This window comes from Saccostrea echinata, unplaced genomic scaffold, assembly GCF_033153115.1.
Source record: "Saccostrea echinata isolate AGI-Se365-2 ecotype Australia unplaced genomic scaffold, CSIRO_AGI_Sech_v1 ptg000053l, whole genome shotgun sequence".
NCBI classification, from domain to species: domain Eukaryota; kingdom Metazoa; phylum Mollusca; class Bivalvia; order Ostreida; family Ostreidae; genus Saccostrea; species Saccostrea echinata.
Genome location: NW_026889802.1, coordinates 1,605,039 through 1,630,667, shown reverse-complemented (window position 1 = coordinate 1,630,667; position 25,629 = coordinate 1,605,039). Strand labels below are relative to the sequence as shown.

The 25,629-nt window shown below is 33.3% G+C and overlaps 1 protein-coding gene and 1 long non-coding RNA gene across 3 annotated transcripts in view; both read right to left on the bottom strand.

Annotated features, from left to right (window-relative positions):
* The window catches only part of LOC133204477 (cAMP-dependent protein kinase regulatory subunit), a 51,415-nt gene extending 27,706 nt beyond the window's left edge, over nucleotides 1-23,709 (bottom strand). Inside the window, exons 1-2 of one of the 2 annotated variants that reach the window (XM_061340218.1) lie at nucleotides 23,499-23,709; nucleotides 16,149-16,190 (exon numbers count right to left, since the gene is read on the bottom strand). In XM_061340218.1, the coding sequence (XP_061196202.1) occupies nucleotides 16,149-16,190; nucleotides 23,499-23,663 (207 nt within the window). In that variant the 5' untranslated portion in view covers nucleotides 23,664-23,709. The remainder of the gene's footprint in view (nucleotides 1-16,148; nucleotides 16,191-23,498) is intronic. The other variant, XM_061340219.1, reaches the window with a different exon arrangement.
* On the bottom strand, nucleotides 1,810-6,950 carry LOC133204479 (uncharacterized). Its single transcript, XR_009723582.1, has 3 exons — nucleotides 6,933-6,950; nucleotides 5,485-5,684; nucleotides 1,810-2,421 (listed from the first exon to the last, which is right to left on the bottom strand). It is a non-coding gene; the product is annotated as an uncharacterized LOC133204479 (long non-coding RNA).
* Nucleotides 23,710-25,629: the final 1,920 nt, after the last annotated feature.

Genomic DNA, 25,629 nt, shown 5'->3' with positions numbered 1-25,629 from the left:
TGTACAATATCGTGTACACGTCACTTCCAGTTTGCAACTCGTACACAAAATGCCGAATCGGAATCAAAGTTGAAAGTATACTTGGAGGAGGTGTTTACAATTATCTATGAATTGTTTTGAACAAAAAAAAATAGAATTTGAAACTCCGGCTTATAATTTCTAACGTTTTAGTGGAACGGATGAAATAAAGTGAATTGACGAAGACAGAATGCTCGAGGCTTATTGTACATTCGTTCTAGTATGTCATCTGATATGTCTCCATGTTTAATTTTAATTAATAATAAATCTTTCTCTTGAATGAATATTTTCTATCTTCAGCAATATTGAATGATTAGATTTGATTCAGTGACGATTAACTAACCAGCTATTAGAATGAGAGGGGGGGGGGGGTCTGAGTAAAGTATATTGTCCTTTATCAGATTTTTTTTGGGAAGTTGCCCCCCCCCCCTTTTTTGAAATTGTTGCTACAAGTCTGACTAAACCAAGATACATGCTGTTGAAGCTAGGGAAAATAGTGACACCACCACAATATACTACACTATACTTTGCTATGCATGTGTACAATATGGTGTAGAGTAACAACAATATTTAACAAAATCAGATAAAATTTTAAGAGCTAAAACCACAAAGTACAAAAATAGTCCTTCACTAAAATAGATGAACTTATGTTTTATAATTTGAAGGGTTTTAAACTATTTATCTTAAATATCTTTTTCTAGTTTTCTTTTTATGGTTAAAATAACCTTTGTTTCTCTAATAATAAGTATCATAAGTTTACAAGTCAAGCAGCAGGCTTGTAGCAACGGTTTCAAAAGTTTGGGGGGGGGGGCACCTTCCCCCCAAAAAATCTGTGAAGCAAAAAAAAAAAAACAAAAAAAAAAAACTCACCAAAAATAGGGGGAGGGGCAACTTCCCAAAATAATCTGATCGGCAAAAAAAAAAATACCAAACTAATTAAATGTCCATTTCGTGGAAATTGACAGTGTAGCAACGGGGGGGGGGGGGGGGGGGGGGGATCACTATAGCAAACTACTATACTCGGAAAAAGTAGGTCCCCCCAGCATTCTACGGGCTTCAGCAGCTATGTAATACTGCACCTGACATAACTCTCACACACTGACAGGAGCTTATAAATGAAGATAAAAACTTACAGTACATGACGTGAGGCAGCTTATTACCTCCTCAATGTAACCATACGCATGAGGGACGGGAGATTATTAATACAAGAAAGTTGTAGGAGATTATACATTCATGACATTGGGTCAGATTATGACACAGATTTGAGTCGTAAGCAATTTTTGTGTCAAGTATCAACTACCAATTAGCCTCCATTTGAGAGTAATAGACCAGGTACAAATAATACACCTTTTCTGCCAGAAGCCTTGAACTTGCTGGAATAACCTTGAGTCAAGGTCAGTTACTCAATACATACATGTAACCTTAGGTTATATGCAATATTTATGATCAGTATGAGCATCTCATGTTCTCCATACAAAATACAGGAATTCAATGTTATTCTTAAAATGACATTTAACTTGATCAAAGGATCTTGAGTCAAGGTCATGGCATGCATTTGGGTCATTAGCAGTCCTTGAGTGCCATTTTCATCATTTATCCAATGGAAAACCTTGTTAAAAATAAGGAAGATGAATTTCCCAGGTTCTACTCTTTTTTTTAACATGCAGTGTATTTAGCATCTGTTCATACAATGATAAGGTAATGAAATAATTTTTATAATGAAATATATTTAATATTGCAAAATTCATGAGAATCAAAATACATTAACATATTGAAAACTTATTTGCTCTATCTACAATTTAAAAAAAAAAAGAAAAAGAATTTGTAATTTGACCAAATTTAAATTAATGAAAACTTATTACATTTAGTACCAAACACTGACACTGTATCTAAAAATGATGCTACAGACATGGCAAATTCTGATAACACCAATAATGTGTCCACAACTGATGTCATGGACATTTCAAACAGACTGAAGATATATGACTCTTTTCATATAAAACTCTGGGGTCTTTCAACTGAAAAAGTCTGCATTCTGAGATAGAATCCACTTTACTTTTTATAACGAGTCACACACAGTTTTCAATTCACATCTTCCATCAATAACTCCATATCGAATTTGTTGACAATGCCAGTTTTAAACTGCATTCGGTAATACTGGGACATCATAGGAAATGATAGTGTATCCAGTGACTATAAACACTTTTCTTGTCGTTACTCAAAACTTTAGTCTAATTCTGATTGTTACAAGAGAAACGTCTATATTCACTTGTTATTGTACACCTTCATTCCATTTATTTTTAGACCTGTAATTTTGTCTGCCTGTTTACTGATTGTTCTTTGTGGAAAAAGTTGAAAACTTTTCTCGTCTCATTGCTGATATGATCATGATGTTCCCGCTCTCTGTAAGAAACAATAATCTTGTTTTAGTTATTAGTTCAGGTGATAAAATAATTTTCATTTTCATAACAATCAAATGATCTTGTCCACCTGATCTAGTCAATACAGGCCTACAGAATGGTTGTGTGTGTGTGTGTGTGGGGGGGGGGGGGGGGTTCTGTTCTCCTTTTTTCTTTTTCTGAGAATAGTATTTGGCTATAGAGTAAATTTTCATTAAGATGTCGGTTGCACCCCCTTTTTAGCTCTACTGGTCAGAGACCAGAAGAGCTTATGCGATAGTAATGTGTCCGTCATCCGTCCGTCTGTCTGTCTGTCTGTCTGTCCGTCCGTCTGTAAACAATTTTTCAAAATGCTTCTCCTCCTACAGTTTTGGTCTGATTTCAATATAACTTGGCACACAAGTAGACTACACTAAGATACATAATTCTGTATATCGGTTTTTGATTTCGATGAACGGTGTTGCCATGGTTACTAAAAATAGAAATTTCCTTGAAATACCTTCAAAATGCTACCCCTACAGTTTTGGTCTGATTTTAGTATAACTTGGCACACAAGTAGACTATACTAAGATGCATAATTCTGTGTATCGGTTTTTGATTTCGATGAACGGTTTTGCCATGGTTACTAAAAATAGAAATTTCTGTGAAAAACATTCAAAATGCTACTCCTCCTACAGTTTTGATCTGATTTCAATATAACTTGGCACACAAGTAGACTATACAAAGATGCATAATTCTGTGTATCGGTTTTTGATTTCGATGAACGGTGTTGCCATGGTTACTAAAAATAGAAATTTCTGTGAAAAACATTCAAAATGCTACTCCTCCTACAGTTTTGGTCTGATTTCAATATAACTTGGCACACAAGTAGACTACACTAAGATACATAATTCTGTGTATCGGTTTTTGATTTCGATGAACGGTGTTGCCATGGTTACTAAAAATAGAAATTTCCTTGAAATACCTTCAAAATGCTACCCCTACAGTTTTGGTCTGATTTTAGTATTACTTAGCATACAAGTAAACTACACTAAGATACATAATTCTCTGTACCAGTTTCGGATTTTGATGAATGGTGTTGCCATGGTTACTAAAAATAGAAATTTTCTTGAAATACTTTCAAAACGCTACTCCTCCTACACTTTTTGTCTGATTTCAGAATAATGTGACATACAAGTAGACTACAGAGATACATAATTGGTGTTATTGTTTTTTGATTTTGTTGAATGATGTTGCCATGGTTACTTAAATCAAAATTTCAGTAAAATTGTTTTTAAAGGCTACTCCTCCTACAGTTTTAGTCTGATATAATAATAAATCTTGCCAAAAAGAGACTAAACCAAGGATCATTATTCTATTTATTGCTGTTGCAAAGTTTCAAGTCCAAGTGCTACCTTTATCTTCCTTTATAAATACAACCAGTAGAGCTACAGTCTCATCAGAGACTTCTGGTTTTACTAGAGGTCTGCATCAATAAACTTGTTAGATGTATATGGGCAGTTAGTGATTTCACATACCTAAACCTGTTGGCTTTATTTCAAACATGAAATGTTTAATAAGTAAATAACTATGAAACATACAAGTTGTATGTCCCTATGATACTATAAATAAACAATAATTAAGTATGTTTGTATTTATGTATAATTCATAATATTTAATGTCAAACCTAATATACCAGTTAGTATTCATCAAACAGTTACAATTCTTGCATATGGTTAGTGATGGGAAATTGGGATTTTTTTCATAATTGATTATTGGAATAATGGGATGCACTTTAATTGAAAAAAAATTGATTAATTTCAAATATTTTATTTCTTCAATTTCAAATGTAGAATAAATTGTTTAGAAATTCTGGAGTGATTTCCAAAATACATTTTTGAAATAGTTTGTATCATTGGGTTCATTTATTAGATTATTATTTAGGATTTAGTTAAATTCAAAGAAGAATGAATCAAAAATCAAAGGAATAATTTGCTTTTAACTAATATTTTGAGTAATCGATTATCTATAATCAGGGACCATTTCGATTAGATAATTGATTTAATCGATTAATCATTACATCACTACATATGGTACTTTAAACTTTATCTAAAACTTGTCATAGGTATCAACTATGATATACATGGATTTGTCTTAAAGTGACACATAGGTCTAATTGACTGATTACATGTATTTTTATGTTTTTCTTCATACTGTAATATATCACTACATGTATAAAATACAATTTACTTGCTTACTAATTGTGAAATCTAGCCAATTATCAAAGAAAATAATCTAAGTAAAGCCAAGAAAAATGATTGGTTAAACCTGCTTTGTTTCCACTTTCATCATGTTCATGCTGGAAAAATTTAGAGTACAAGTAGGTACTGGTAGGCATATTTTTAATTTTTTTTTTTTTTTTTTTTTGCGTGGACTTTTTTAAATAAAACAACCAAGTAACACTGATGTCCAGTCTATGTGAAAGTTTTTTAGACCCATAGGACATTTGGTCCTGTGTAATCAATGAACACACAGGACCGAATCAAATTTTGTCGGACCAAAAAACCTAATGTAAAAAGTGAAACACGTGAAAATGCAGAGTAGTAAGCCTAACACCTTTTCTTTTACAAGGGATTGCTCCCGCATAGTACTGTAGATGGTCCATACGGTTTTAATCACCTTCATTTACGTATTTGGATTTGTGCGAAATTTTTTACTTATAACAAACATTTACATGACTCCCCATCAAAATAATAATGCTCAAAACTGGACACAGACACATCGGACATTCTGGTCCGGTGTAAAAAATGATGCATTGCACCAGAGGCACTGCACATTGGTCAGGTCTGACGGTCCGATGTCTTTTGCATAGACTGGATGTCAAAGAAATAGTGTTTTATTTATGGTGGAAATTTTTTATACATGCTATTATTGGGTAATTTAAAATGAATATTCATATTTTTCTTGAAAAAGCATTTTAAAAAATTAGGGTCAGCTACAAAGTAGGGTGGGTTCACTGGGTTGTGAAAGTGGAAACAATTTTGCCTAACAACACCACAGCCTAACATTTTGACAAATGTAAATGTACCTTAATGATAGCTGATGATCCATAAGTTAGGATATCCACAGCATGAAAGAGCTGCTGAAATGGCATGGACATTTTAGAGCATCTGTCATATCACCCCCAGTTCCATAACCCTCCTTCCAAGTTTCCAGTTAGCAGATATTAAGGGTTCCATATCCTGTTCCATCTCAACTTCATGTTCAATGTCCACAATATTGGGATACCTATTCAAATAATATACACGTACATTTGTACTACTAAATCTATATAGCTGAGATTTCTTCCCTATCACTGCATATATGTAAACTAAAGATCGTTTCTCTGGTTTTCGAAAAAGAGTAGGCTCATTGGGGGCCGCCAGAGAAACCCAAAACTTTCAAAACCGTTCCTATAATATTTAAATTCCTACCGCCGAAATATGGCTGAAATATTGCCGACTCGGCGTAAAACAATAATAATCAATCAATCATATATGTAAATGTAGATGCAGTATATACAAAACAAGTGTTTTATTTTATTTTCATATTGTGTGGTCTACTTGATTATGATTCAGTTTCACATACTCTATAATATGTATTGATGCTTTTAGCTTTCATGAACTCAGAAGAAAATTCAATTAAAAAAAATGATTATAGTCAAAATTGCAATTCAGACACTCCACCATCAACATAACTTGGAAATTAATAAGGAAAGAAATAATCTTAATAAAAAGAAAAGTCCTGTTTTAGGCCAAAGAATTTAGTAGTAAGTATTATTTTGTGTTGTAGTGTAGTGAATTTTTTATCTAGTATGTTTTGGAAGAAAATATTGTCTAGACAGTGTCCAACACCTTGCATCTGGTTACCTTCAAATTTCCTTGAGTTATAACTGTGTCTCATATGACTTGACATTTATAATAAATTATTGTTTCTTTTAATATATTTTCTATGTTTGCTAAGTATAAAAGCATTAATACATACATGTAAACAGGATAGAGTACATGAAACTCGAAACGTTTTTCCAAAATCAAGCGCACCTGAATAACATCAATAAATTTTTGAATTTTTACTGATTCACCAACATTCCGGAATGCAATCATGTCACACAATATAAAAATAAATTACAAAACAGAATTGTATATAAATCATGTAAATTACCCCCTCATGTGTGCACTGGTAACCAGTGGTATTGTTTTTATTATAATATAGTGTAGTGCTCTTTATCCTTTTTTCGAATCTATATTGCAAACAACAACTAAGGAAGAATATAACAAATTTTATCTCAAAATCTCGAAAAAAAAAACTTTAACATGAATCGTCACTAATTTATAATGTTGTGTGTTCACTCATGCCCCCAATTCAGAAAAAATTACCCAGTTCACTCATTTATATATATCTATTTTATCTAATACCGGTATTTTGCTGCGCCACAATCACTTTTACTGAATTGCTGAGGTAATGTTAGTTAAATGGTGTCAAATACTAGAGACAAACCTGGGCAGATCGTTTTTGCTAGGCTAGAGTTGTCGTGCGTTTGTGATTCGAATGATGGGTTTAATCTTTGCACAGTAATTTTCAGTCAGACGCAGCTCACCATCGCCTTTTTTGAGTCAACGAAGCCTTGCTGTACCGCTGAATAGATTTGGTTGACGAAAATCCTCGTTTTCTCCGCATTTCATTCTTTTCGAAACATCCGCTTTGTTTACATTACCGAAAAGTAAAATAAGTCGTAAAATTACCTCGACTTGTTGTTAGTTTGAATCCAATGAAATTTTAGTCACATTTTATATGATTTTATATCAAGTATATCTTTAAAATAAGTTGCATTGTAAATTTTATTTCCAACTCTGCTACAGAGATGAACGACATAAGATTCATTTACGTCATTCGGAGTTGCGCGGTGGATTCAAAATCGTCACTACCATACGTCCTTAATTAATTAATGTCACAAAGACCTGCATAGCTATTTTTAGATACTTTGATATAAAAATTTTGTCAACCCCAATTTTTTTTTTTTATATTTCACTTCCATATTCCCTTTCTAGTCATGTGCACATGTCATTCACAGCAGGATGGTGACAACACCAAAGGTCCAACTGTCAGATACAGTGCAACACAAAAGATAAGACTGTATATCTAAACACAGGAGAGGTCCTTGATATTTATTTTCATATGGCTTAAAATCATACATCCCTCAATGTTGTATTCTCTAGACTCATCATATCTAGATCACTCACCAACTTATCAAATGTTTTAATACATCTGCATAATAAATCTCTTTTATTACATAACTTCTAGCATATTCAAGGTATCTGTATTAATGAGATCAATTTTGGTTCCCAGGAGAGGGCAAAAGCATGGAATTCTGATGAACATGTTTGTTCAATGAATTTAAGTTATGGCAATGTTTGAGTGACTCAGTAATATAACCTCCAGTGTAAAGCTGATGCTTTGATGAGAAATTCAGTGTTTATTACAAAATTTCATCAATCCTAGAGGGAGATACATGTAATAAAGCTGTGGATTTTATCACCTTTATAAATTGTACAACTGGTGGGTAAGGGCAAACAAAAAATTATTTTTGTTTCCTGTAACACAGAAAACCAGTAGGCCTTTTTCTAATTTAAAAAAAAAAAATTCTTATCTAAACATGAGGGCCAATGGACCTTAAGGACATACCCAACATACCTTACCTACTGATATTTTTTCAAGATATTCTTAATTTAAGATTAAAGTGCCATCAGATGTTCATAGATAAAATATCGGCGCGCATTACCAGGGGTTTTGAAAAGGTATCAATTGATGAAAATTCTTTTATAATTTAGAGAAAAATATACAAAAATTACTAAGCATATATATTCTAGATGTTTTGTTTATCCAAACTTGTTTTAGAAGAAGTTTACAACAGCTTATAGACATTAAAATGTAGCAAATGTAGCATACAGTTCCTTTAAGTATTGGAACTCTTCAACTCTAGGGAAAAAGATAATACAATGAAGTTCAAACTACATTGCATATGTTCTTAATGGTTATCTGGGTATCATGTATTCTTAGACTATCCTCAATTTCAGCCCTACCTGGAAATGCATATGAAATGATTTTTTTAGTAAATACACTACTGCTGAATCATTAGAATTCATGGGGCCAATTTTCAAGAATTGCTACATTTTACAGGTGTGTGGGGACTTAATTTCTAGAATTAATTTGCATGACGAAAGGAAAAATAGCTTTGGATCCATCAATCTGGAGGTCATTGCCATATTTGATGTCTTTGCTGTTCATCATACAAATTCTTAAATTGAAACAAGTTAATTCAGAGAAATTGTGTCCCCTGCTGAAGGGAAAAAAAGAAGAGGGTGAAAGAACTGAAAAAATCAAGCAGATGGAGACTTGAACAATTCAATTTCCTCCATCCAAATATGTTTTGTGAAAACTTTGCTAAAAATTGGCTTAGTGAATCTCCAGTAGAAGTTGAAAATGTGTAAAAATTTACAGCTTAGAGCTCAGGTGAGCTAAAAAAGATTCTCAAAGGTGTAGTGTATTCTCAATATATTACCAAATAAGCTCCACCCTAGAAAGACAGGGTACATGAATTTCACAATTCTAAAGCTATTCTCTCATTATAATCATGCAAACAGCTTGCTGCTAGATTACCATTAATAAATCAAAGTATTTTCAAAGGTATAAATGAATTTTCAATGTATGAACTTTTGGCCGTAAACTACTTTGCACAATTTTGATAGAGTAGTTGCTTATCATAATTAAATGTCCATGAGTAAAGATGGTGATTTTTAAAAAAGTAATGTTTTTTTCAATATACATGTATGATGTCCAACTTAACCCCACCCTGGTGAGATTTTTACAGGTTAACTTTAATGAATTTCAATATATGACAAACTTAGCCCCATCTTGCGGATATGACCTCTGGTAGAGGGCTAGCTGCTAATTGCCTGCAGGATGTCCAGTAGAGAAGATTTTTTGAAGAATGAATGGTTTTTATATGGTTTTGGACCCACCCCTCAGGCCCCAAGGAGGCTGGAACTATGAAATTCACAAATTTTGTTTCTCTTCTTCCATAGATGTACATATCAAAATCGTTTAGAAGTGGTTCACAGCTAATTCAATGAAAAAGCTGAAAATGTTAAAAAAATTTACGAATGACAATGAAAAGTAACTACATGTAATGTGAACCAAAAATTGACAAAGTATTTTTATTACCTTCTTTCTTTCTCTCCAGTTAGTATTTGCATAAAAAACAATTTGTCAGAATTCAAGTATTTGATTTACAGTGATTTATGTTTTGCTGTTATCACTGATATGTGCAATCTTAGCTGCAAATGGCAGCTACACCCAAGCATGTCCCAAGATTATAGTTTAAAGAAGTCTGATTACATCATTGAAACCAATTTCATCATTTATCCAGATCTGAAAAAAATAGAACAAAATAATTTTTCTCCACCCTGATTCAGCAAATTTACTGAAAAACAAATCATTACAAGGATTCACTAGAAAAGGGTTGGTCAAGTATTCAGGAAACAAACTTTCATTTTTAAAAGTAATATGAAAGAAAGTATTCAGCTTTTTGCACAAAAAGTTTTATTCATGAAACCTTTTTTTTTTTTTGGGGGGGGGGGGGGGGGGGGTTAGGGTAATTTTACAGGGAAAGTTTTGCTTAAATTTGACACCAGTGACTAACATTTTTGGGTACAAGTTATCAGTAATTTTTTACTCAACTTTGCTTAAAAATCAACTCTGTAATATAATCAAGTAAAACAAAGCACACATTCATGAAATCTGATTTTTCCACAAAATTTTCAATACTTTATTTTGGACCTATGTTTAAGGGGTTGAACCTCTCTTAAATTATTCCTTGGATATTTTCAGAAAAATATAAGCAAGTGAAAAGTTTGTAGGTTTTTATCCAAGTTTGAGCTGAATACATTCTAAAATATTTCATACATTGTGACTTTCTTCATTTTCATCCAATTCAAAAAATATATTTGCCTGAACACCCACCCCCAACCTTCACAGTTCATTTAGCCCTCTCCCCCTAACTCAGTTATACTAATTTATGTATCCCCTTATCTTAAATGAGAAATTCATCCATTCCATTATATCAGAAAATCTAGGCTATACTAAAACATAACCTACAATAATGAGATATCAAGAACCCAATATTTACAGTTACATGTCAATGAACTAATGAAATCAGCCCATTAAGAAACTTCAAAAAATAAAAGATTGCTTAAATTACATACACCATGACATTACCTATTGTTACACTCCATGATCATACAAGTCCCAAGTGTAGTGTTGATAAAAAGGGCCACTCAATCTCCCCCTTCCCAATGTAAAGGCATAACAAAAATTAGCACTTTATACTCAGTTTTCATCTTATTAAAAACACTAATATTCTTATTAATATGAATGATCTTAATGATTGTGGATAATAAAAATTGCACTTAAGCTGCACTGGCACTAAGTGCTGGATAATGAGAAGAATATCCATCATTATACACCTCTCAAGCAAAATGTATTGATTGGTTCACATCATCAGGGGCTGATAACTCTGGAACAATCATTAGAGTCATCATTACATGTGTAGGTGCTTCTTTAATAATAAGAAAAGTTTGCTGAGTGCATTTTCAAAACCCAACATCCTTAAATCAGATTTACAGTCTGCTTCAATTTGTTCCCTATATCATATGGTAAGCACTGTCAAAATGTGATAAACACAGCACCTGAGTTAAAGCTGAACATTTGTACAGATCGAGATCCAATTTTTGGATGATTTTCTCATCTAGGGTTTACATACTATTACCTGAAGACATTTGGGCAGGGTCAATGTATATGATCTTTGAGACTTTTTCTTGGTAAACCTAAAAACCTCAATCAATTGCAATTTTGTTCTTTAAAACAAGAAACACATAAGGTAATCGGAAACTTGCCAAAACTGAAGTGGTGAATTGAAGATTATAGTGCAAATGTGAAGGCCTTTGAAAAAGTCATAATTTTACATATATTATTTTTGGTATTCAAATAATTTGACAATATTCAACAGAATGGGACCAATACATGAAGCTAACAATACTTAAAGGGGACAAATAAGGAAAACAATTTTGTTATACATAGGAAAGTCATCATTCTAGTGACCTACATATGTACAGAACTGAATTTAAGATTTCCGACCCCCAAGACATTTGATAGGTCACTGGTGTGAAAATCTAATATGTGTCATAAGAAAACAGTTTGAGATCTACCTAGATCTACCTATATATATCACATGATATAAGAGAACAGTTGGATATATCACATAATATAAGAGAACAGTTGGTGATCTATCTAAATTAGAAGAGTTGGTGATTTGACTGAACATAATATCATGTGAAATAATAAACCAGCCTGTAATATACCATAAAGAGTTCATCTTTAAAGCCAATAGATATATACATTTTTTTTTTTTTTTACAAAATTCCTTTGTGCAAAATGAACATTGATACCCTATTATGACCCCAGCCAATACTCTTATATCTATATTGAAATTCAGTGCAAAAACATGGAAAAATGAAAACATGCATTAAAATCACATTTACTCTAATTTTACTATGAAAAAAATTAATTTGAACACAAAAGTGGGCGAAAAACAAGAAGGTATGAACAAATTCCCACTTTCTCAAGATTCTAGGTACGGGTATCCTACGACCTTAAACATGTTTCCATATATATTACCATGGTCCCTTTCCCTTCCTACCCATGGGTGTCATGATTTGAACAAACTTGAATCTGCACTACCTAGAGATACTTGCATATTAATATTGCTATTCATGGTCCTGATGTTCTTGAGAAGAAGAAATTTCCTATATAATTCCCATATAAAACTTTGATCCTCTGTTGTGGCCCCAACCTACCCTTGGAAGCCATATGATGTGAACAAACTTGAATTTACACTCCGTCACAAAGCTTTAATATAAGTTTCATCTTTTTTTGCCCAGTGGTTCTTCATCAGATTTTTTATGACACCTAGTACCCTATTTTGCCTTTTCTTGATAATCTCCCTTTTCCTGAGTCCCTAGCTCTATTTGAACAAATTTGAATCCCCTTCAAACAAGAATACTCTTTGCCAGGTTCACAGGTACTTGTGGACAGGAACCCCCCCCTCCCCGATATTCAACCCCGGGGCTTGTTGGGCATTTTTTTTCACAAATTATATTTATTGCACTTATTCATCATGTGTACCACAGGAAACAAGAGGCCCATGGGCCACATCGCTCACCTGAGCACAGTGGATAGGCAAAAGCACAAATCAGTTCAGTATTGAAAAGATTCCGAGGAGGGGGGGGGGGTGCTTGAATTTTAAACTACCTGATGATGCTTCCATGTCAAAATAACAAATGGCTTTGTTGTACTTGAGAAGATTTTAAAAAAATTTTCTGATATATTCCTTTGTAAAAATTTGATCCCCCCTTGTGGCTCCTCCCTATCCCAGGGGTCATCATTTGAACAAACTGGAATCTACACTACCTGAGGATGCTTCCATATCAATATGACTAAACATAGCTTTTCTGTTCTTGAGAAGAAATATTTTTTCTATATGTTCTTATGTAACATTCGATCCTCCATTGTGGCCCCGTCCTACTCTCGGGGGTCATCATTTGAACAAACTTGAATCTACACTACCTGAAGATGCTTCCATATCAATATGACTAAACATAGCTTTTCTGTTCTTGAGAAGAAATATTTTTTCTATGTGTTCTTATGTAAAATTTTCTATCCCCCTATTGGGCCCCACCCTACCCTCGGGGGTCATCATTTGAACAAAATTGAATTTACACTACCTGATGATGCTTCCATATCAAAATGACTAATCATGGCTTTGCAGTTCTTCATCAGAAGAAATCTTCCTATATATTTCTATTTCAGACTTTGATCCTCCATTGTGGCCCCACCCAACCCCAGGGGGGCAACATTTGAACAAACTTGACAGGGTTCGACACTAACGTTAGTCCGTTAGTCTCAGACTAATACATTTTCATTCGGACTAATAGAATCTGTGGCTAATTAGTCCGAGCGGACCAATAAAAATTTCTGGAAAACAATATGAATAAATTACCGATGTCCGATTCTCGACAACTTTACTGGAAAACCCCGCGTGTATTTTTAGATCTCTGAGTGATCGATATGAAGTAAAAAGTTTTTAGCGAACATGATTTAGTATGACACTTTATAGAAAGATGTTGGACGTTTTGGATATGTAATGTAAAGACAAAAAAAAAGAAAAAAAAAAAAGAACGAGATCGGGAATATGGTCGAACTTGCTGATTGCGATTTCAAATATATGCTTAGTTTGTTTATTTCAAAAAAAGTATAAAACGTATATTAATTGTCAAGTTTAATTAATGTTAAAAAACATAGATGTATCTTTTTCTTTTTTTTTGACGGACTTGTAAAATCGCGTGCGGACTAGTAAAAGTACGGAAGCACTAGTCCGGCCGGACTATAGCCTTAAAAAGTTAGTGTCGAACCCTGCTTGAATCTACACTACCTGAGTATACTTCCACATAAATATGATCAATCAGGGCTTTGCTGTTCTTGAGAAGAAGATTTTTAAAGATTTTTCCTATATATCTCTATGTAAAACTTTTATCCTCCTTTGGGGCCCCACCCTACCCCCAGGGGTCATGATTTGGACATACTTAAATCTATACTACCTTAGGATGCTTCCATATCAATATGATCAATTAGGGCTTTGCTGTTATTAAGAAGATTTTTAAAAGATTTTTCCTATAAATTTCTATGTAAAACTTTGATCCTCCATTGTGGCCACGTCCTACCCCCGGGGGTCATGATTTGAACAAACTTGAATCTACACTACCTGAGGATGCTTCCATATAAATATGACCAATCATGGCTTTACTGTTCTTGAGAAGAATATTTTTAAAGGTTTTTCCCATATATTTCTATGTAAAACTTTGATCCTCCTTTGGGGCCCCGCCCTACCCCCAGGGGTCATGATTTGAACAAACTTGAATCTACACTACCTGAGGATGCTTCCATATAAATATGACTCATCATGGCTTTGCTGTTCTTGAGAAGAAGATTTTTAAAGATTTTTCCCATATATTTCTATGTAAAACTTTGATCCTCCATTGAAGCCCCGCCCTACCCCCGGGGGTCATGATTTGAACAAACTTGAATTTACACTACCTGAGGATGCTTCCATTTAAATATGACTCATCATGGCTTTGCTGTTCTTGAGGAGAAGATTTTTAAAGGTTTTTCCCATATATTTCTATGTAAAACTTTGATCCTCCATTGTGGCCCCGCCCTACCCCCGGGGGTCATGATTTGAACAAACTTGAATCTACACTACCTGAGGATGCTTCCATATAAATATGACTCATCATGGCTTTGCTGTTCTTGAGAAGAAGATTTGTAAAGGTTTTTCCCCATATATTTCTATGTAAAACTTTGATCCTCCATTGTGGCCCCGCCCTACCCCCGGGGGTCATGATTTGAACAAACTTGAATCTACACTACCTGAGGATGCTTCCACATGAGTTTCATCTTCCCTGGCTTTGTGGTTCTTGAGAAGAAGATTTTTAAAAGATGCTATTAATTTTTCACTAATTCTTTATTATCTCCCCTTGAAAGAGGGCGTGGCCCTTCATTTGAACAAACTTGAATCCCCTTCACCCAAGGATACTTTGTGGCAAGTTTGGTTGAAATTGGCCCAGTGGTTCTTGAGAAGAAGTCGAAAATGTGAAAAGTTTACAGACAGACGGACGGACAGACGGACTACAGACAAAATGTGATCAGAAAAGCTCACTTGAGCCTTCGGCTCAGGTGAGCTAAAAATCGTAAAAACACCAAAATAATCGTTCCTAGATAAGTACCTGTGGCCAGGTTTGGTTGAAATTGGGCAAATGGTTCTGCATGGAGAAGATGAAATTGTGAAAAATTGTGACAATGACAACAGTAACGTAGATGACAACGAGAGACAATGGATAAATTCTGATCAGAAAAGCTCCTTGAGCCTTCTGCTCAGGTGAGCTAAAAAATGAAAAAGATTACACAACACTGTCTCAATAAAACTACTCATGTATTATTTAAAGTAAACTCCAAAGCTATGAACTGAATTTATATAGATTTAGGTCTCTGGGTTATACCCAACACACTACAAAGTCCAAAGCTTAATCATTTCCTTTGTAGTACCGGTAACCTTATTACTTAAATCTTTAAATTTCTATATGCCAAATTTTGCTATTGATAAATGTTATAAGTTCATACATGTTAGGGTTTAAGATTTCAATTTGATAATGACAAAAATTTATATTGCTTTACTTCTTAAAAATATCTATAGAAATTCAATTACAAGTTTATTCAAAGTTTCTATAATATGCATGAAAGAAATAATGATAATTAATCATTTTAAGAATCAATGAATAGAAATCATCCCCCCCCCCCCAAAAAAAAATCTAGTTTAAATTTCATTTAATAAAATAACTGTAGGTATTAACAAAGATTAGTGATTGTTACAGGCAATTTCATACAAAACATGTATACTGTTAAATATATGTATATATATATTCAAAGAAATCTGGAATGTAGCAGATTTTAGTATATTAAGTTTATAAAGTAGGAAAAAAAGACTCCCTGTTCACTCTGAGAGGCGGCTCTAAGTTCTACAAGCAGATCAAATGAAATACTTACTGCCACCATCATTGTGTGAGGGTCTTCCGAGATAGAACTCTCCTAAAACATGGCAGGAAAATTTTCCAAGTTAACATATAGTGATTAACATCTGCTGAGGTTTAGTGAAGACACTGTTTCCATCTCATTAAAGCTCCATTATAAATATAAAATTTTCATAAGAAAATTGGCAGAGGTTAAGACTACCCCTCTGATTTTTTTCCTCAGTAAATAAGCTCTCTGATAAATAACATTCAGCAACCTTAGTCAGTTTCAAACATATGGTCTTTAATAAAAAAAAAAATGTTACAACTTCTCCACCTACTGAACTTTGACAGAAGAAATATAATCAAGAGTAAACTTTTTTTAACAAAAAAAATTCATGATATTAAAGACTCAAGAAGTTTTGTAACTAAATGTTTGGCTGTAAAATCTTATCTCTGCCACCCATCTTGAAACACATATGAAAAGGATTATTAATGTAGTTTGTGATTTTTCTTCTTTTTGAAAGTTTTTACGTCATGATGTATCAAGTCTAATTAGTTAAATATTTCTTCCACCTTTAACAAATTAAGAACAGGCATACATGTTTTCACACATCTTACTGTAATTACTGAGTAGAGGAGGTGGAAACCTTTGATCAAAGATGAGTCTAATGTAAGTAAAATAAGTAAAAAAATAAAAGAAATCTTAATTAAAACCTATGAACAGCAGGTAATATAGCTCTTTTAAAGAATGATTTTCCCATGAGAAATATAATCATCTAACTTCAAAAATATTCTGTGTTTCTGTCATCTAAATATTGAATTTAAATGCCATATGGATGTTGTGGCTAAGTTGTGGTTTACCTACAGCTTGAACCAAATGGACATTACATTTGTTGAACAACAAACTCCTACTTACAAGAATATTAAAGGGTAATATGAATAACAGAGAAAAGCTATTATGACTTCAGAAAGATGAAATCAATTTAGCAGTGGTAGGTGCTCATGGTTTATAAATCATGGGTACTGTAAATAAATGGTCTAATGAATGCCCACACAATTTCTGATAAAAGCTACAGAAACTGGGAACTACATTTAGTGTAGCTTTACAGTATTATATATAGTATTACATACATAATAAACATGTCTTCATCTAATCATGAGGAAACAGAGGGTATTTCGGCCACTTAACCCATTTACAACTTGTTTCAAATTCACCTTCTTTTTAATATATTCGATCAGTGCATATTATCTATTCAAGATATATTACTAAAGTCAGGTACTCTTCACACAATTGCTCCGAAGAAAATAGTTCCATTCATGATCAGTAGATACAACATTACAACAAATGTTAAGAATAATGCTGTATATTTAATACGCTAAAGAAAACAAAATTAACGTAAAAAGATTGAAAGAAAATCACTTTTTCCCCAGAGAAGCAAATAAAAAGTTTTCATATTCCTACGCTCGCTGCCTCCTCAGTCTTTTTCACGAAAATATATAGGTCATACTTCGACTGATAATGATAAATCTTTTCACCAATTATATTACTGTCATGATTATTGTTCGTTAATTGCCTTCTTTTTTCTTTTGAGTTAGAATGTTAATCATTAACTGTGTGTGTTTTTTCTCTTTTTTTAAATAACGGAATGGTTATTATGGCTAAACACCTGCAATCGTAACTTCTCGGCTAAGCAACGTGATTTTCCGAGCTCGTCGGAAAGGATCTTCGCACGTGTGTAGACCTAGGCTATTTGGTCTTGCAAGCACAGGTGTGTGCACCATTCCCTAGTGACGCTTAGCTCATGTAGACTGGGTATCAATATTTGCTACAGACATGAAGAAGTTTAGAACTATTCACCAGTTTCATAACAAGTGCAGATTTTTTACTCAAGCCCTAGACTGGGCTAGAGGGGCTGAGTTATCTAAAACGAGTCTAGGTAATCGATCTACTCAGTTTAAAAACACGAAAATATTCTATTTTTGTAAATAAAAACATTTCTAGAAACAAAAACGAAGTTTATCTTCAAAACGTCTGTATATTCAAAATCTATCTTAATTGTTAAATGTCGGATTCTATTCTATGACGAAGGAATATTCAGTGATGCTCCACAGCCTCAACCGATCTCGCATGTGCAACTTTGTGATAAAGTCACTACATGCATGTAACGTTATATATGTACATGCAGTTTGCTTCCTAGTATACATGCATAACAAGCTTATCTTTTAAAAAGATAGGTGAGCTAGCGCTGTAGCTATCATAAACCACAGAATGAGGTATCTAAATTATTGGATTAATTTGCTGAATCGATTAAGGGGACGACCATTTGATTCTGAGGAGGGGGGGGGGGGGGTTTCGGGTGGGGGGGGTCTGGCAAAATTTTTCGAGTAAGATTATTTATCTTCATGCCAGTCAAGGACAGATTATTTATTTTCAAGATGATCAAGGTCAGATTATTTATTTTCTTCTTCATTGAAAAAAAAAAACAAAACAAAAACAACAAAAAAAGTTCAAACGGGGACGGGGGGGGGGGGGGGATAAGAAGTAATAGTCAAGGACAGATTATTTATTTTCTTGCCGGTCGTGGAAAGACAGTTATTTATTTTCAACTTTTTTGAGGACAGATTATTTATTTCCAAAATCTGCCCCCCCCCCCCCCTCAGAATCAAATGGTCGTCCCTAATTATTAATAGGAAGACACAGTGGTACATGTACACTGGAGGTGGCGTTGGGGGAATGTGTCTTAATTCAGAATGGTGAATCTAGAGTGGGTTTTCACATTGGCAATGGCATGAATCATTAACTGTGCTTTAAGCATTCTGTAGTTTACTGTAATTTCAATACTGAAGTGAAAAATAAGAGATAAGTAGAAGCAATGAACACCTAGTTTAAAAATATTCCAGTGTGGTACTGTTTTGTAGCAATCGCATCCTTTCGGGCCTTTCCGGCAAGCTCGGAAAACATATCCGAGGTTGTTTTTCCGAGCTTGCCAGAAAGATCCAGGAAGATAGTTAAAAATAGCTAGTTTTTTTTATTATAGTTTTAAAAATTATAACTGATCTGTACAGTTTTGGCAGTCACTGTTACCTTTTGTACATTTATTTAAGATTAGACAACAAAACACGAAACTTCAGATCATATGTATTTTCAGATTAAAAAACGAAATTAATTGACATGGTACATTTATCTACAGTAGTCTTCCCAGAATGCCCTACCGTGAAGTCGAGCATACGTATTCCAGTAAAAAAGACTAACGTAGTTGCTAGCGCTCGAGAGCGCTATAGCAATAACAACCGGATCATTACTCGGGCTTTTCCGTCAAAAAATTAAAGAATTATAATATATCAGTGCTAATGCATTGTATCAATCGCTTCTCGTGTCTGTCCGACATACTCTGAAAGATTTATTGGGTTTTTTTTCTGAGCTTGCCGGAACTATCTAGGAAGGTACATGTAGTATACATGTACATGGTTAGCTGTAAGGAAAGCTAGCTTTTACCAGTTGATCTCTACAATCTTGGAATTATATGACCCAAATTTTTCTTGTATATTTAATCAGGCTAGACAATAAATTTAGAAATTCAGAATTCGGATCATATCTATTTTTTATGATAAAACGAAATTATCATCGTACAGTCTATCTTCAGTAGTTTTCCCAGAATGCCCGACCGTGAAGTCGAGCATGCGTATTCCAGAAATATAGACTAACGTAGTTGCTAGCGCTCGAGAGCGCTAGCAATTATTTTATTCAACAAAAGATGTTGAGACTCAGTAGCCTAAATAATATGTTGACGGTGCGACCGTTGGGGCGAGCGCAGTGTTCACTTCATTATTACATGTATGATCCGCCTCTTCAAACCGCACGAGGCATTTGGAACGGCTAGACTGTGACGTCACATGACGTCGTATGTTAGCTGCATTTCCATAAACAAAGTTTAAAAAGTGCAAATATTTTAACAAAGAACGTTTAATCTACTATCTGCATGCAATATCCATTAAATTAAGGTGAGTTTATTTTGTGTGAATTTTTAGTTGTTGTCACCGCGTGAACGAAGTTAGCAGCGAGAACAAGAAGCGATGCATTGTGGGTCAGAATTACTGCGGAAAACAATTCTATTGAATGAATGTGCAGTAGTCTGAATTTTCTCTTCGCCCAGGCGTTGTCGTTAGAGCTCGCAGTGACGAGCGGCGCTTCGCGCCGCTCGCTGCGCTCGCTATTATGTCATTTTAGGATATTTATGGCACTTTTATAGTTGACTTTCAACAGCTTGAGTATCTCTGACGTTTTGTCAGTAAATACTTGTTTTTTTATGAGAAATCATCTGAGCACAATGAAAATTCGAATAAATTAAAAGTCGAATATCTTGGATATGGGGTAACCCATATCTATTCTTGTTTAACACAATATTTTTGTGACTTGCATTAGAGATGCAGTACATCAGAATAACATATCAATGACTTACACACTATGGTTGAATTACAATGCAAATGAAATACGTCCTTGTTGCATATAGGCCGCATTATTCTTGAGTAGTTTTTGGCTTTGAATTTTAGAATCATACATAGGATTCTTGGTACAAATAAGTATTTGTTTTTGTCAAAAATAAGAGAAAATAATCTATGTTCTTTATGTCAGCAAAATGTTGAATCAATTGTACATATTTTCTTTTATTGTCCTAAAGTTAACCCATTGTGGTCTCTTTTAGAAGATTGGATATTTGAAAAAACTGGAAAAATAATAAAATTTGATGTATGCACAGTTATACTTGGTTCTTCTAAAGAAGACACAATTATTAATCTTATATTGCTACTTATTAAACAGTACATTTTTCAACAATCAAGAAAAAACTAAAATATAAGTATCCAAAATATCATTAAATACTTATATGTGTATTATAAATTTGAAGAAAAATTGTATAAATTTAACAATGAACTTCATGTGTATAAAAGAAGATGGATTAACTGGAACCAGATACATGTATTTGAAAACATAAACATATAGATAAATTTATGTCATCTATATTATTATTTTAGTATATCTTGTGTATTCATATTTTTTTTTAATATTTCATGTATATTCCTAAAAATTTGTATGTAAGCCTTCCAGTCGTGGTGTGTCTGTGTTTGTGTATGTGTTTGTATGTTTGTTTATGTCTAAAGTCAATAAAAAAAATTTAAAAAAAAGTTTTTGGCTTTGTACCTCCAAGACCTCTGAAAATTTCAAATGGGCAACATTTCAAGCTGTTTTTCAATATTTTATATACATCACAATCTCTGATCCAAAATGTGCAATAATATAATGACAGAACTGTTTATGAAGATAATAAAACATGTTTAATTTTTTGGATCAAGGGATGTGCTCCTATTTTAATTCTTTTCTGAGGGAATCAAATATATTGCAATTTTACAGCACCTGTTTTCCAATACCGAGACTCTAAACATAAAGTCTGTTTAAGAAAATAAAAGCACTAAAGTTTCTTCTTTACATTGGTGTTTGAAATGCGACATAGGGTGTAAGTCATGGAATATTGACAAGGCATAAAGTGAACCTAGCTCTTTGTTAAGTCATATGAAAATTAGATCTCCCTTGTGTAGAACAGCATTTCAAGAAATGAAATAAGTGAAATTTTTCACAAAAAAAGAGAGGAAGTGAATACTCTGAAGACAGTAAAATACTACAACTCTGTATGCAGTCTTCCAGGGAAGACAGTAAAATACTTCAACTCTGTATACAATCTTCCAGGGAAAACAGTAAAATACTTCAACTCTGTATACAATCTTCCAGGGAAAACAGTAAAATACTTCAACTCTGTATACAGTCTTCCAGGGAGGACAGTAAAATACTTCCAACTCTGTATACAGTCTTCCAGGGAAGAGAGTAAAAAAACCCTATTAAAAAAATCTGTAGATTTTGAAGTTTAGTGACTTGTCAGCATGGAATTTGTTCTTTAACTAAATATTTACAAAGAATCATCAGTCAACATTAATTTACAATCCTCCCTTTTTAAACATCTTTTTTTTAGTTATACTATAAAATATCCTTTAAATCAATAAATTTCTACTGACATCATGAACAAATGTAAACTTCTGTCAAGCACAGAAAACTAGAACAGTGCAAGGCAAAATAAGACAATGAAAATTTCAGAAGCACCAAAATATGCAGAACCAAAAATAATGAAGAACTGCAATGACACGATAGCTACCTTATAATTGTAAAGCCATTGGAAGAATATTTTGACATGATAGCTAGATAACAGACACTGCAAAAATGAAGTTCTGCTTACTAGACACAAGTGATTTGGTTCTGGAAGTATGTGGAGATTTTCTGGATACCTTACGATGTATGAAGATGGATTTGCTTGTTTGTATCTGTCAATTACTACTACAGCAGAACTCCTGTTGAACTTATTTCTCATGCCAAAGAGCTTCTCAGAAGTCTTTTTTCACTTTAACATCTTGCCATCTTACTTACTATAGAAAACATAGCTACTATATGCTTGTGACCCCTCAATAAAAACGTCAGATGACCTTTTTTTTTTTGCTTGTCAAGGAATTTTTGGTAGTTGATAGTGCCCCCCCCCCCCTGAAAATGTATGGCTGTTCCCCCCTCCCCCCAAATTGAAATTGTTTTCTACAGGCCTGTTACAATAATGCAGTTATTTTTCCTTATATTACTTATGGTGTCATAACTTTTCTATACTTCATAACCTTTATTTAAAGGACAAAAGTATTGCAACCTTGAACACAGAAAACTCATTTATAGCTATACTTAATTAAGACTAGCTGCTGCTCACTAGGTATAGAGTTGTGACCTTTTTAACATGTGTATCATAAATGATGGTAATTTCAAAGGGATTCATTATTAATTTGGTCCTGATCAAATCATTTGAGTCCACTTGAATAACTTTCTTCTTGTTTGACGGTATCCTCTGACCAAAATAATCCAAACAATCAGAACAAAAGTAATCTTGCCGAAAACAAGAAAGGGTAGATCTATAATCTTCTTTTCTTGCCACAGGTATCTGGATTTTCATCCATTAGTGGATAAACCCTTGTAAAATACCCCCCCCCCCCTTAATTATTTAAATTCATTTTTTAAATATACACACAGAGGGAGATTTTTACTAAATTATAAATATCGATTAAGTGATGCCAATTAATATACCTGTGGTTTTACACATAATCTATAGACCTGAGTTGAGTAGGTACTCCGTAACAATGTCCAAGATGATACTGAAACGGCGAGTAAACTACCATTTACAGCTAATTTATTTTCAATCAAAATAAGCAAAGTTAGCCTATTGTGATAAATCGCAAACGTTCTAAGTTCACGCACTTGTCCGTCAAATAATGTCAAACTGGAACAAACAAAAACTGAAATTCCTACCTTTTCCAACTTTTCAAAATGTTCGCGTAGAAATGTCAGCGGATTGTCTGGCCTGTTCATACATAGCTGAACTATGCAGTCTTTTAACAACTGCTGTATATTGTGCTTCTGTACGTAGTTTTCACATTCCCTCAAACTTTGTTCTTCTTCTTGATTTGCAGCCATGTTTCTAGTTTGCGAACAACATTGGGTCTAGTGCAACAGCGTGTGTCATTGGTGAACTCTATTTACTTTATCCAATCAGAAATTCTTTAACACACAGTGTATGTAGTAGAGTAAAAATAAAGTCTATTTCATGATTTAATAAAATTAATTTTGTATTATAATATGTGCTTTGCAAAATAACTCGAAAAAAAACACCACACATGTAAACGGGAGTATTTTTTATTGGTTTGTGATTATTTATAAATGTTCTATGAAGGTCTATCACGTTTTCAATAAAATATTATGAATTTAAACATGAACAAGAATAGATATGGGTTACCCAATATCCAAGATATTCGACTTTTAATTTATTAAAAAATAAAAAAAAATAAACAAGCATTTACTGACAAAACGTCAGAGATACTCAAGCTGTAGAAAGTCAACTATAAAAGTGCCATATACATAAATATCCTTAAATGACATTATATTTAGGCTACTGCATGAGTTTCAACTTTTGTTGAATAAAATATGCATATAGTAGGAAACAAACTGCATGTACATATATAACGTTACATGCATGTAGTGACTTTATCACAAAATTGCATATGCATAAAAATAGTTTTAATTTCACATAGAACATAAACTAAATATAATTAATCGTATAATTTTAAAAAATGTATTTAACGCCTCACTCATTTTCAGGAATATCTAATCCAAATAGCATGTTACAGGCCTATAACAACGTTTTCAAAGTGAAAGGGGGGGGGGGACTCCCAAAAAATCCCGCATACTATGGGTCTGTGCTTCATGTGTACCATCTAACTTTCCAATGATAGAATCTTCTGTAAAAAAAAAAATCAAAACAAGTCCAAGTCGTTATGGATTATCAAAGATAGCCCATTTTTATAAATAGCAAAACTACAGATCTATCAAGGATAGATTTTAATTTATTTTTTAATTTTGTGCTATTAAAAAGTACTATCACTCAAAGTATAGGCAGATGTTAAAGATGGTCCAACCTGTCACCTTTTAGAGTAATCAATGAACTCGTCCAGTGATGCATTGACGGTGTACCAGTGAAAACTGTCGCTAGTGCTCAGAGTCGCTCTAAAAATAGAAATCACAAGCGGTAGCCTTGCAATTCGCCACTCGTATAATTATACCCAAAGATAGTTATAACCACGTAATATAGATGTTATTGGTGTTTAAAATGAAACATTTTGAAGCAAAAAAAGTTATAACACTCTTGAACAATTCTGTTTTATTCAATATTTACTTAAAAAATCCTGAAAAATAAGTGTATGGTCATTTCTTAATTGACATCGCGATCGGCATGTGGGCTTCGTTTATCTTCATCTCTTACGTGAGAAGTTGGACAATTTGACTAATTAAATTAAATATTTAGACAGTTTATAACCTCTTATTGAAAAAGGGCAACAAGAGAATCGTACGAGGAATTATATTTTGAATCGTCGAGATCGGCATCCAACTTTTATTAGGCAATAGGCGAACGCATACGAATCGGCATGTAACGTTAGATATTATGATTTGTAAAGTCGATTTATTGTAAGTAAGACGGTGTTTTAAAAGATAGAATAAGAATAATTATCTTTTTTTATTAGCGATAAGTTCATTGTAAGCACGAATAAATTTAAATCTTGATCACACAAGTCTAATGCTAATTCGAAACAAAGTTGTGACGCGAATTTCCTCTATTGTGTTTATAACACTAAAAAGCACTGACTTTTTTCATATGATTTAGGACTACTGGTGATTTTTTCTAAATAGGTGCTTAAGTGTTTATTAAATTAAAATTCTCTGCAATTAATTATGAATTTAAAGCAGTTTTTCATCATATTTTGTGGTTATAGAAGGAGTCCCTTCGACTAATTTTCATTAATATATCTCAACTCAGTATCTACATGTATGATAACTGATGATGAATCATTAGATGACCACTTTGTACAAGTATAATAATAACTATCCA